Genomic DNA, 14,407 nt, shown 5'->3' with positions numbered 1-14,407 from the left:
AATAAAATATAAAAGGATAATCAAGTATCTAAAATAACATTTATAAAAGTCCCTCGATTTTTCTTCTCTGACTATTATACTAGCAAAATTCTGTAAATCAGCTTATAAAACACCGAAAAGATATTTCCACATTTTCTTGAGTGATATCTTTTTTTCTATCGATACTCCTGCAGCACTTGAACTGTTCTACACAAGGGTAACAACCTCGACACCAACCTTGACGTATTGTTGGAAGTGACGTCAAAGCGAGTTTTTCGAACTGGAAGTGTTGTTCCGTAGGTCACATGTCAGTTGTGATAACACTGTTTTATCCGGAGTCTTGGTGTGTTTCACAACAACCGATTGCTGAGTGTATCTGAAAGTCATCATTATAGTAACGGCATTAATTTCCGAAAATTGAACCAAGAAAAATAATTTGTACTATGCTGTCAGAATCGTTTGTCTCTTCCTGTTAGGATCATTTGGATGTGTATACACTTATGCGCCATTTATTGATTCAATATGAGTATTGCAGTGCGCTACGAGAAATATCCAAAACCAATGAAAACTAATAACGTGTTACACCCACAGGGAAATATGAGAATTTCCAGGGATAGCATTGTCTGGCAGGATGGTCAGGTAAGTTTTCGGTGTTACTTATTATGGTCGATCTTCACTATCAACAGTGAAAGCACTGTTGTATCGTTATGTTTACAGCTTAATAAGTGGATATTCAAAGGATGAGAAATAATCTAGTTCTTTAAATATTTTTGTGCCTAATGAAAGATATTACTTGATTTACACCCATAGGCTTACTTCTTCCAATGCATTTAAGAAGGAATGTGAAAGTAATTATTTTTAAGCCTGGTGTAATTCATCTTATAAATTTAACTACTTTTAATCACACATACGAGTGCCGTGTGATTTAAACTTTTAAATCCTATAGCATACATTATGAAGGTGTCGGTTTAGTCAGTCTAGTATAAGATGGTCGATTTTTTACTTAAATTTGTCGTGATTTTTAAAACGCCTCTTTTTTGTGATATTCTAATGCCTGTAAAAACATTTATGCTTTGCCAAATAGTTTATATACGCTACAGTACAGATCATACCAACTGTGTATGTGGCCTATATATTTCAGCATCTCTTCCTATATAACTGAACTTCGTCAGATCATGTTTCAAAAGTAATTATTAGTATATTTATTAGTATTAGTACTAGTTCTTTGCCTTGGACATAGTTCAGTCATTCTAGTTGGTATATGTAGACTTAAATTTAATCACAGAACAGAACTTTATCATTTATGACTTCGGTATTTTATTTTTTCCAGAGAATCATTGTAACAATTACGCATATTTTAATCATCATTACGATGTGCTTCATTTTCATTGAACTGTCAACATGAGTTCTCCCGTTCCGATTTTCGTCCTGAAGTTCGTTAGCAATTTTAAAAATTTTATTTTATTTTATTTATTTTTGAAATTTATTTTATTTTGAAAGGTAAAATATCACAGTACTGTCAGTACACTGAGAGTGGAATGTGGCATACGTTTCAAGCCACTTCACTAAGGTCATTCAATGAAAGAAAGACTGTCTATAGAACCTAAAGACATTCACAAACATCCATACCACTTAGTGGCAGAAAAATAAATAATTTAAGACGTGTGTGTGTGTGATATATATATATATATATATATATATATATATATATATACATATACACACACACATGATAGGTATTCCTCTTTAATATTTTTTACCACTGTTTTGTCATTTAACAGTCTTCTTTCAAAGTAATTATTCCAGACAGCTAAAATATCTTTCTTTAGTTTTTATATAACCATTAGCATCTCTAATTCCTTTTACTGTATATTCTTTCCACTATATCTAAGCTTTTTCAATAGACTCTAAAGCAGTTTGCCACCTTCCTGATATTTATTTTCTCTATTCCTACCAAAGTGTCCCATGACTTCTATTGAGCTACTTTTACACATTACTTGCTGGGAACTTTGGATATGTTTTTTTTTTTCTTCTCATTAACTTCTTGATTCCACACCATACAGTTATGATTTTTCTGTCCTTTAAGACAACCTCACTACATGCCTCTGTCTGAAATAATGAATGTTTTCTTTAGCATTTGATACTGAGTCTCCAATATCTGGTTCTTGTTTTCACTCTTTCATATTCTCTTGAATAATATATTTGAGTCTGTACTTCATCTCTGTAAACTGTTTAACTTTATTTAAAAAATAAATAAATCTTACATATGTTTCTTTTCAGTATGATATTCAATTTCAGCATACTCAAACTAAATGTGATCATTTCGAATTTCACTTCTCCTGTAAGCTCTTTTGTTTTGAAACAGCATGAAGATATCACTCCCAACAAGAACATTGTCAGACTTATTTCTTTTTTTTTTCTTCTTTTTTTTCCCCCTTGTGAATTTGTGCAATATTTTTATATTGGAACATGGCTTTGATGATGAATAGCCCATGTCCTAAATGGTAAATAGGTACTTAACATTATTATTTGGTTTGCTCTTTTTTCCAAATTTTCCCAAAATATTTCTATATTTGGTATTCATTTCCTATCCTACTGTTTAGATCTCCACAAGGATCAACATTTCATGTGTGTGTGTGTGTGTGTTAGCTGGTTTTTCTAATAATTAAATAAATTTGTCCACTAAATCATGATATAGGTTATTTTGCATTTGGTTACAAAAAAAAAAAAAAAAGAGGTGTATGGGAATAAAAGTTATTTATCAAGATGATGGCTTTTACTACTCTCTATTTCTCAGCAGTGATCAGTTTTCATGTTATGTTTTATTCATAATTTAAATACTTGAAAATGAGTACCTTAAACAGGTTATTGATATAGTAGCCATTCTTTAAACTACATCAATAATCTGTTTATTGATATAGTTTAAACTGATGCCACATAATATGCCACCAGTTGTTATCTCCTGTCAGAAATTAATGTGGTTGAAACCTATATATTTAATATAGAATTACTGACAGGAGATAACTGTTAACAAGAACATCATCAATGAGACTTTTCTCATTTCTTATTTTTTTCTTTTCTCCATGTGAATTTGTGCATATATTTATGTCTAACTCTTGAGTGTGGGTGTTGCTGATATTACAAAGAAAGGTAGTTTGATAAGAAGACTGTATTAAATAAATAGTGGTTAATATATTGTAATTCCCAACTTGTACATTGTTGTTATTTAATTTTTTTAATATCCATTCCACCTGTGAAAGGTTATAAATATCCGATATATTAATACATAGGTGCACTAAGGGTTAGGTATTCTGGAATCACTCTAAAAGGCCAAGCATGCAGCTACTTCAAGCTTCTAATAACAGTATTTCTTCTTGGTACAATCTAAGATTTAATTTTTTAATTAGAATAATTTTCTTAAATATTATTGTATATGAATTACCATTTTAAATATCCATGAAGAGATTATTTTTTAAGGTATATGACGAGTTCATCTTTTTATTACTTTCTATTTCTATACTACACCCTGTAGTTCTTGGGAATCACGACCACTGTGAACGCCAGGTGAATGAAGTAGTGCTCGGGCAGATCAAGCGCCACTTCGTTTGCCCGAGCCAGGCCAGAGGAGATCACAGGTATCATGTATTGGCAATCACTGCAGATGCTCAGTCATAGGTTATATGCAATGTGTATTCTGAAATTTTCTACTCAACTCCCACCACCACCACCAAGATTAAATTTTGAGTGTGCCACTTGATGTATGCCATTTTCATATATTATCATATGCCAACAGTATCATTGTGTGGCTGCTAACTGCAGTATTGGTATTAGTGTGCTATCAGCTAATTATATGAAATCAAACATCTTTTATTCAGGTTCAGTACCATATAAATAACAAGAAATGACTTTTTTCCCCCTCCCATTTGGATACTGTTTGTTTGTTTGTGTCTTTTCTTGAAATTAGCAACTTAATTGTATGGGCGACAAACATAAGTAGGGCACATTATGATTAATCATAGAACTGGAAGTGGCACATGTTAATGTTAAGCACATCAGCAGTTACTCATAGTGGTGGTGGTGGTGGTGGGGGGGGGGGGGGGGAATGGGTAAAAATATTTCCTGTTTTTAATACAAATCCTTTTTTTTTTTAAATATCCATCAGTTATTTATAAGGTATATGATAAGCTCAACTTTCTTTTATCATGTTTTATCCAGAAATTGTATCTAACTAAATTTATTTTGCTATTAAATTACTATGCTAATTAACCTTGGTCACCAAAGGCACAAAGAATATAAATAAGAATGTGCATGCAAACATGCTAGCAGAAAGACAAACAGAGAGAGTATGAAATAGATTCTGAAAAGCTTTTGCATAACATTAGCTTGTACAGTAGGATACTTATATAGTTTATTCTCTTATTTTAAAATAGGAGTTAATAAATTCTAGTGTTCAACTTATGAAAAAAAAAATATTCTTGCATGTCTTAAAACATCGGAGATTCCATAAATTAATAATTGATTGCGGTATCATTGAAATATTTTCGGATATTTTTATATACTGACTGTGTGTGTGTGCACACAAGTTCCTGTTACATGGCTGTGCCTAGTTTCATTCACATACTTGACTGATTTGTTATGATAATCTTTTATACAGGAAGGAAGAATGGATTATGCCATGCTAGATAAGTCACTGTATTCCTGTGAATGAGCAATACTCGATGTTCAATTCTGCATTCTGAATATGCACCAAAGTGATTCATTTACTGTGATGTGCTTTAATTAGTCATTCATTTTTTTATTACCGGCAGCAGAGAAAACTGTGAATTAGTCTGTTAGAGGAGAAAAAAAAGGCAAATCCTGTATATTAGAATAGTTAGCAGAAGTAATTTCATCACTTCATATTCATAGTTTTGCATCAACTAAAATAATTCTAAGCAAATTTTTATTGTAGTGCAGAATTTTATAATTATATGAAATCACACTGTACTGCAATCCTAGTAAGTATTATTATTATTATGAGAGACCTCCTTATTCTTGAATTCATTCACACTGCTTGCACAACATCCAGTGGAATAGATTGCCACACACCACCCTATGAGAGAAAAATCTAGTCCCCACTCTCCTTCTTAGCAGCATTCATTCTCAGCTTCCGAAGATTCCCTCTTGTTCTTTCCCCATCCTCCATAAAATGAAAAATTCCATCAAATGAAATCCTGTATGTTTGTCTCAATTATATCACCTCTCATTCTCCTGTTTGCTAGGTGTCTAGAGTCTAAAAATTCTCGATCTGTCTTCATAATCAGTATTCCACAACTCTGATATCATTTTTGACACTCTCCTTTGCACTCTCTCTCTCTCTCCACTGTATCAGAATCAAAACGGAAACCAGACCTACGTACAATAGTCCAAGTGAGGCTTTATCAAGGCCTTGTAAAGAGGCAAAATGCTTATTTTTACATGTCAAGGGTAGTTTCAGCAATGCCATTATTCTCTGAGTAAATTTACAATTTTTGCTATGTGACTCTTGAACTTCAACTTCCTCTCTATTAAAACTACAAGATCCCTAGCCACATTAGTTTCTTCAGGCATAATCTCACAAATATAATAAGACATTGGATATCTAATCATGCCAAAGGGCATGACTTTGCATTTACTGACATCCATTTTCCCATTCCCACAGTTCCAGCCTATTCAAATAATTCTGCAAGTACTGCATATCAACACCATTACTGATTACATTACCTATCTTTCCACCATCAGCAAATAGCTGTATGTCACCTGTCAGATCCTTACCAATATCATTAATGTACAGAATTGAATAACAGTGGACCAAGGACTGATCCTTGTGGTAGACAACTAGTTAAATCTTGCAGACTAACATCTCCCATATACCACTTTTTGATATCTGTCAGTCAACCATCCTCATAACATGCTAACATTTTATAATCCAAACCCATAATGTCCAGTTTATGTAACAGTCTTCCATGCTGTATTCTGTCAAAAGTCTTAGCAAAATCCAAAAGTATCATGATGTATCCATTTCCTTTGTCTAGTTCAGTGGTAAAATTGTTATAGAACGTAAGCAAATTGCTAAAACATAACCTTCCCATGCTGTTCATTGCAAAGTAGTGATTCACTGTCAACCTATTTCTGAATGCAAGCCTTAGCCAATTTTCCAAAATATTCACCACCACCACTCCTGAGATACTGATTGGTCAGTAGTTGGATACATCAGTCTTTGCAACCACCCTTGTGCAATGGGATTACCATATATTCTTTCCATTCCTGTGGAATTTTCCCTGTTCTGAGATGCAAATTTTATAACATGGTCAATGGAATAGCCAGTTCAGCTGAACACTCTTTTAGCACCTGTGCTGATATCCCATCAGTTCCTATTGCTGAATTGTTATTCAGTTTGTACAACAGCTCTAATACCACCTCTTCATACATTTAAGTTTCTAAATTCATTGAAGAGGTAACAGTGAACTCAGTGTTGCATACACCAGCTTGATAGCTTTTAGCAAAATGGGCACTAGTTGAACAACCTGTTCTGCATCTGTCACCCCTCATTCCATTGGCATTCAGAAGATTTATTCTTTCATATTCATTCTTTCTTTTACTTGCATGTTGATAGAATAGTTTGGAGTTGTCTTTAGCTTGCAGAGCTCAAGATAACTCCATACTCGGACTTAGCTTTCCATACAAGAGTTGTGACTGCTTATGATTTTCATAACAGACATTATCCTCATACACATGGTATTCCTTCCACATGATCTATTTCTTAGGAATCTCTTGCTTAATACATGCAATTTACAGACAAAAAATACTAGTTGTGGTAGTGGTGGAGGTGGGCGGTAGATGACGTTGATGGAGATAATTCGTAGTAGAAGTTCGGTGTAGTAGTTGAGACAGTTGTAGGTGTCCTCCTGCGATGAGTCTTCGGACTCCTTGGAGGTGTCACAAATAATAATAATAATAAGATTACACGTTCTGATATTGCATTAAGTATTTATTAAATGCTTCCCATGCACTGTCGATATTCTTCCCACCCAACAACTAATACCATTCTGCTGAACAGTATACTCCTCAGTTGGTCATAATTTCCTGCTTTGTAGTTCAACATGTAACCTTTTCTGAATGGGCACTTCAGCTGATAAACCATCCTATAAACTAAGTCACTTCCCAAGTGAGTACTGCATGATCACTGTCACCAACCAGAGGCAGAATATTACTATTATTATTACTATTATTACGGGCAACTCCAGGGAGTCATTAGACTCATCGAGGGAGGCCCCAAATTATATTCATCACAACTATTTGACATTCATACAGTATCTATCATACCTTGCCTTAAACTCATTCACTGTCACAGCATCCACCACAGACTCAGGGAGCGCATTCCACTCATTCACTACTCTAAAAGTAAAGAACCCAGCTCTAACACCTTTACTAACCACACTTTTGCCCAGTTTCCATGGATGTCCCCTAGTCCTCCCACAACCAGCCCTGTTCTCAAAAATATCTTCTGAATTAATTTTATAGAAACCCTTCAGTAATTTGAATGTCTCAATCATATCTCCCCTCTTCTGCCTATCAACCAATTTTTGTAACCCACAAATCCTCAACCTGTTCTCATACGGTTCATTCCACAGACCTGCTATTATCTTGGTCACTCGCCTCTGGATCCTCTCTACCTCCTCCCCATCAAGAAGAAACCTAGGTGACCAAATCTGAGCACAGTAGTCTAGATGGGGTCTTATCAAGGCTCGATACAGAGGAATAATAACCTGCTTGTCTCTGCTTGTCAACGTATTGTTCAGCAACCAAGTGATTTGATGAGCTGATTTGGCCACTTTTGCAATGTGTCCCCTAAATTTCAATTCCTTATGTACCAACACTCCTAAATCTCGTGCCTCATCAATTTCCTGGAGCACGGTTCCACTAATGCAGTAAACTGCCGCCAATCTTTTCACCCCAAAATGCATCACCTTACATTTTGCCACATTAAACTGACATCCATTCTCCTTAGCCCAGACCTCCAATCTTTCCAAATCATCCTGCAAAATTTTGACGTCATCTGCATTCACTATTGCCCTACCCAACTTCGCATCATTTGCAAACAAATGAACTGTTCCTCTCAGATCCTTTCCTATATCATTTATGAACAAATTAAACAGCAGTGGTCCAAGAACAGATCCTTGTGGCACACCATTATTCACAGGCCGTCTTGTGGACTCTACTCCTGAGTAAACCACTCTCTGATATCTCTCCGTCAACCACCCTCCTATCCATCTCACCAACCCTATGTCCATTCCCATATGCTGCAATTTACTGATTAGAATTCTATGTGGTATCCTGTCAAAGGCCTTGGCAAGGTCCAGTAGAATCACCGTAAACCCATTACCCTTATCCAGTTCAGCCGTCACTGTGTTATAATACGTGAGCAAGTTACTGAGGCATGACCTACCCTTCACAAAACCATGCTGTCCCCGATACAGTATCCCATTTTCTTCTATCCAATCTTGTATTTTCCTCTTGACTATTTTCTCTAAGACCTTGATAATGATTCCTGTTATGCTGATTGGTCGGTAATTTTCAACAGCAGCTTTGGAACCACCTTTGTGCAGTGGAACTATTTTCCCCTCTTTCCACCCCCTTGGGACTGACCCAGTCCTGATGCTCAAATTAAACAAATTGGTCAAGGGCACTGACAATTCTTTGGCCGCTTCACTTACGACACGAGCTGGTATACCATCCAATACCACAGATGTATTGACATTGAGGTTCTGTAATAGACTAGTTACCTCCACTTTATTCACACAATTCCAGTATAAGCTGTTGGTTCTTCCATTCCTGCAAAGTCACCACCTGGATGATATACTCTTGCAAAGTGCTCGCTCAGTAATTCCACAATATCGACTGATTCGGTTACCTCCCTACCCTCAGCATTTTTTAAGATCATTCTACCATGAGCATTTTTCCTTTTACTTGCAACATATTGAAAAAACTGTTTGGGTTTCTCTTTAGCCTGCGTGGCCAATTTCCTTTCGTAATCTGCTTTTGCTTTTCTTACCACTCTTGTTACCATTCTGGCCTGAGCTTTATACTGTTCCTGCACCTGATGGTCACCCTTCTCCTTAAATTCCCTCCACAATTGTTTCTTTTTTTGCAACTCTTGGTATACAGTCAACCATTGCCTCCTGCAAACAGTTCTTAACATGCACCATGCACTATCAACATCCAGCCCTTGCAGTTTTACATGCCATGGCATTGAGCCAAGCACACACCTAAGCTTGTCATGCTTACCGGCCCTGTAATTCCACATGTACCCTGTCTTAATTGTAAATTCGACTCCTTTAGCCACCTCCCAAGTCATGACCTTATGGTCACTCTCACCGATTGGTGGCAACATGGTCATGTTCGTTACAGCCGCATTCTCGGTTGCAATTACTAGGTCCAGCACTCTCTGCCCCATGGTATTTTCCAATACATGTTGCCGTAGATAGTTGTCCCTTAATAACTGCATAAAATCCAATTCCTTCCTCCCATGTGCTCTCTCCTCTTTCCAGTCAATGTTACCATAATTGAAATCACCCATAATAATTATCCTCCTTCCACTCATTTCTTCTATTTGCTTATGCATACTATCCCCACCATCCACTCCATCACCCGGTCTATAGCAGCACCCAATTGTATATTTTGTTCTGCTGGATTCTATCTCACACCAAACAGCCTCAAATGTGCTTTTTTCCCCATCATGCGGTTCAACTTCTATACTCCTTGGCTGAAGATCATCAGCTATCATCAATAACACTCCTCCCCCCTTTTTATTCACCCTGTCACTCCTGAACACGCTATACCCGTCGCATTCAATCCCACTAGCTTTATCATCTTCTGTCAGCCATGTTTCACTAATACCGACAACCTGTGGCCTGGAAGTGCCAACCATGGCCAAAAACTCTTCCTTCTTGTTCCTAATACTCCTGGCATTAGTGTACATGAATCGCAGAAGCCCATTTGTCCCATCCCTACTTTGATGCCTTATACTAACTATCCCATTCTGATTTGTTGTCCGTCGTACTCGCTCGGGCATAATATACTCATTCATACACTTAACTGCCCCCTCTAAAGTCTGCATATCTACTCCCCCCCTCTTAATAAATCTAGTTTCCCTGAGTCTGTACATCCACTTCCACATCATTCATCAACACTCTTTCAAGTCTCCGTACACCAACTCCATTCATATGCAATCCATCCATCTTATATAAGTCCTTTCGCCCATCGAACTCATTCCACACATCCACAAATTTCACACCACTCTCCATGCATAACCCACGCATAAAGTCATTGGCAATTATGGCCCTCCTTCTAAACACTTCACTGTCATACTGCGGTAAGATACTCACCATCCTAACTCTCTCACTCTTCTCTTTTGCCACCTCAAACAACTCCCTCACATCCTCTATCATTTCCATTTTGTCCTCTTTCAAATCATTCGTTCCTGCCACAATTATCATCTCTTTCACCCTCTGTTTTTGCAGTTGAATAGATTCGCTGACGTCCTTTATGTTCGCACCCGGCTGGTACGACTTCGTTAAACTCTCAATTATTACGCCTCTTAATAGTTAATCCCCATACAGCACTCGCTCCTTCATTTTATTGACGTTTGCGAACATTCTATTATTTGCCATCACAAACCTCTGCCGGTTATTTGTCGGTACGTTCAGCACACATTTTTCCATACGCTCCAGTTGTCTTTTAGCTCTGTGTATGGAACCATTCAAACGGGCAATTTCGCTACTCGCATTTATCTCACCATTTTCATTATCGATCAAATCATCCATTCTTTCTGTGTTTACATTTTCTGTGTTTACCTTCATTTACATTTTCGGCGATGCTCTCACGCCTATCTGGCACTACCACGCAATTCTCTAGCACACCGCCATTTTCTACATTCTGAGAATAGTTATGTCTTTAACTGAAACACCTTCTGCCACTATAATCAAATCTAACACTCTTTGACCTTAAGTTCCTTCTGTCACCTGCTTCTTGAGGAAGTTGTCTTGCAGTACCTCACTAAATTCAGTTTCATTCTTTTCATGAGATTTTACTGCTACCTAATCAATATGTTTATAATTAAAGTCTCCCATTATGAATACTCTTTTTGTCCCCATTGTCTCTGTTTGGCGATGCATTTCTTCATCGCTAGCAACTGAACCATCAGGTCTGTAACAACACCCCATTATGTAATTGATCTTGTTAGATTTCACCTCACACCAGATGGCTCTAAATTCACTGCCACATGAAATAGTGTGACTTGTACTGCAATCATAGGTCTCACCACTAACTTAATTCAAGTCATGCAATATCATTAGCAGCAAGCAACCCCTCCTATTCTATCTTTCCTTCCTAAAAATACTGTACCATTTACACTTTAAAGGTACCAAGAAATTTTTTACTTAGTTTTAATCCTTTCCCAAGAAAGGATTTGTTTTTTAATCTTTTCCCAAGTTACTTTGGGGGGAAAAAAAGTTCTTGGTATCTTTAACGTATAATACAGCCAAGGTAAAAAATTTTCTACATCTTTCTCTCATCCAGAGATTTTTATTAATAAGGTCAGGTACCTTTTGTCTACTTGTATATGAGATATACTGTATATGACTTATGCATTCAACCTTGGTATCTCTCTCTCTCCCAGGTCTGGCTCCCACTAATAATACCTCAATAAAGTTCCTATTATACATGCCCGAAAGGGGTGTGTGCTTTGCATTATGACTAAGGCAAGTGATATGAAGTCATTAGCCTCTATATACAAGTAGCTCAGACATGAATAAATTTGACGTGCAAAACTTAGTTTTGCTTACTTGAGAAAAGGATTAAAACCAAGTAAAAAATTTCTTGGTATCTTTAATTTTAATTAAAGATACCAAGAAATTTTTTACTCAGTTTTAATCCTTTTAATGCTTCCAGTTTTAGATGAACACAAAATTTACATCTGCAATTGCAACTATGGTCAATCTGATCTTGTGGACCATGTATTGGATACCACTCACAGGATTTTCTGGAAGAAAATGCTCCATCCCAGTAAATTTAAAAAAGAAAGAATGTTTTTGGAATCTGCAGCAGCACTCAGAAATCAACTGAATTTAAACAAATACAGGTGCAGAAAACTTCCCAACATTTGAAAAACAATATTTGTCAGAGGTCCCACTTTACATCTTACAAACGCCCATAGAGACATACCACCTACATAGGACTTTAGAGTCATAGCCACGTTTTTCATTGAGTATTGTGTTGTCTTTGTGTGTGTGTGTGTGTGTGGTTGCAAGTGTTATTTGTACTCCCTGAAGATGTGTCAGTGACTGAGATAAAATATTGGAAGCATTAAAATTAGTTTTTAATCTTTGCTTAGTGTGCATTGAATACTCCATTAAACTTCTAACATAATTTTTGTTGTGTGGATGTTGTGCCCTTTATGTAACTATAGGAAAAAATCACAGCCAGTGATTTTTGTCAGTGTTAAAGGTTAAGACTAATCAAAGGTTTGTTGATTAGTCTAATTTGTACTAAGTCCAAAATTTTTAGGAATTCATAGAAGCACCATGCCAAATGTGAAAACAGTATTCAATGCTTAAACAGTTTTGCGATTTGTAGAAGGTTAGTTTGACACATATTAGAGAAGCGAGGCTTAGATAAGGAAGACGTTATCTTGTACACGAGAGGTTGCAATATAGGTACATTAGCAGTGCTTTGTGTGGGCAGATAGCCAACATTTGCACACCTGTTCGATTTATAAAGTTCACCGGCAGTTTTTCTTAATATTATTAACTTTCAGAAAAATAGTTCATCTGTTCTTGAGTTGCTTCATGCATGTATAATGAAGCTAGTATATACCTTTTGCGAATGACACAGTATGCCTAAAATATTTCGTTTGACACTGGTTGTTGTTATGTTAATGTTTTCATAGCAACAGTACTATAAACAAATTCGAGCGATCTGTTTATAGCTATGTCTCCATTTAAATAGCAATTTAAATGGAGACGTATCCCGTCTCCATTTAAATTGCCTGACATTTTAAAACAGAATACAGTAATTTAGTAATACAGTAAATTTCTTTCAACTTCAGAAATCTTAATATACTGAACGTTTCAAAAAAATATATATAATTTCTGCTATTGTTATTTTACAGTGCTCCTTGAACCAGTGCCACGTAAGGTACAGTAGAGAATTGAGAAAGAAACCTTACACTTTAAATAAATATCTGCCACTGTTCTGTGCATTTATTGGTAATATTTTAGGTGCAGAAATTAGACTATAAACAATGTTAATTATTACAATCTCATACGAGGAGGAGGATGTATTTTTATACCGCAGTAAATTGTAGCATGGTCATGTATGGACTCTTACATGCTCGCGAATGGTATGGAAACAACTACTGTGTTAGAGTAAAACCTTAGTTTAATATAAATAAATCAAAATAAACACTCGACGTTTTGACCTTCACAGCAAGTTATGGAATATGCACATGTATACAAAGAAACAAGCTGTACTACAATCTACATGGTATGCTGAAGTTACTAACCAACCATTACAACTGTTGGCCTGACCACTGGTGGGAAAAAACCTTTACTACATCAAAGCTAGAGTCCTGTTGTTATTATTATTATCTATTAGGTTGCAAACTTAAATTAAGCTGGAGAGCAACATGTTCACAAAAAAGAAAAAAAATGAATAAAAAATTACTTATATAAGTATACATATAAATTACAACAAATTGGTATGGATAGTGGCCAATAAAAGCTGAAAAATTACTTAGAGTCCTGAAGTCAGGGTTTGCTGGAAAACTAAGTGGGCTGAATGTGTGCCATCTAAATTGGGATTTTTATGCCACCATTATTGTTAAGATTAGGGTGGTTAACAGTGGCGGCCCGTGAATTTTTAAGTGGGGGTGCTGCCTATACAAAATAATTTTTAAAAAAATTATTTTTTTCCTAACCAGTAACCAATTTATTAATATATAAATCTACAGATTTTTTTTATTAATAAATTGGTTACTAATTAGGAAAAAAAGGATTTTTTAAAAATTATTTTGTATAGGCAGCACCCCTACTTAAAACACGGGCCGCCACGGTGGTTAATCAAGATTTCACAGGCTTCTTTAAATTTTTGTTCATACCAGATTTTTGTATGATGTAAAGAACAAGTACTTTTCGAATCAATTTGGTGTAGAGCATTGAGAGCATGATCTGAGAGATTTGCTCACCAGAATTATTACATTTAATGTGTCGTTTATGTTCTTTTTTACGGATAGGGATTGTACGTCCAGTTTTCCAAATACAAGATAAGTTACAGGTGTAATAGATGCAATAAACTCCGGTGTGCACCAATGGGGGGAAGAGGATTCTTAAAGGAGTTGAATATGTTTTTT

At 35.9% G+C, this 14,407-nt stretch overlaps 1 protein-coding gene across 1 annotated transcript in view; it reads left to right on the top strand.

The window, feature by feature from the left end:
• Positions 1-300: 300 nt before the first annotated feature.
• LOC150099141 (leucine-rich melanocyte differentiation-associated protein-like) overlaps positions 301-14,407 on the top strand; it is a 155,496-nt gene continuing 141,389 nt past the window's right edge. Inside the window, exon 1 of the mRNA XM_090403988.1 lies at positions 301-618. Within this exon, the coding sequence (XP_090260114.1) occupies positions 502-618 (117 nt within the window). The 5' untranslated portion in view covers positions 301-501. The remainder of the gene's footprint in view (positions 619-14,407) is intronic.

Source organism: Typopeltis vanoorti, chromosome 14, assembly GCF_054136105.1.
Source record: "Typopeltis vanoorti isolate ZY-2024b chromosome 14, IOZ_Tvanoo_1.0, whole genome shotgun sequence".
NCBI classification, from domain to species: Eukaryota; Metazoa; Arthropoda; class Arachnida; order Uropygi; family Thelyphonidae; genus Typopeltis; species Typopeltis vanoorti.
Note: the sequence above shows the minus strand (reverse complement) of the source record. Positions and strands in the feature narration are given on the sequence as shown.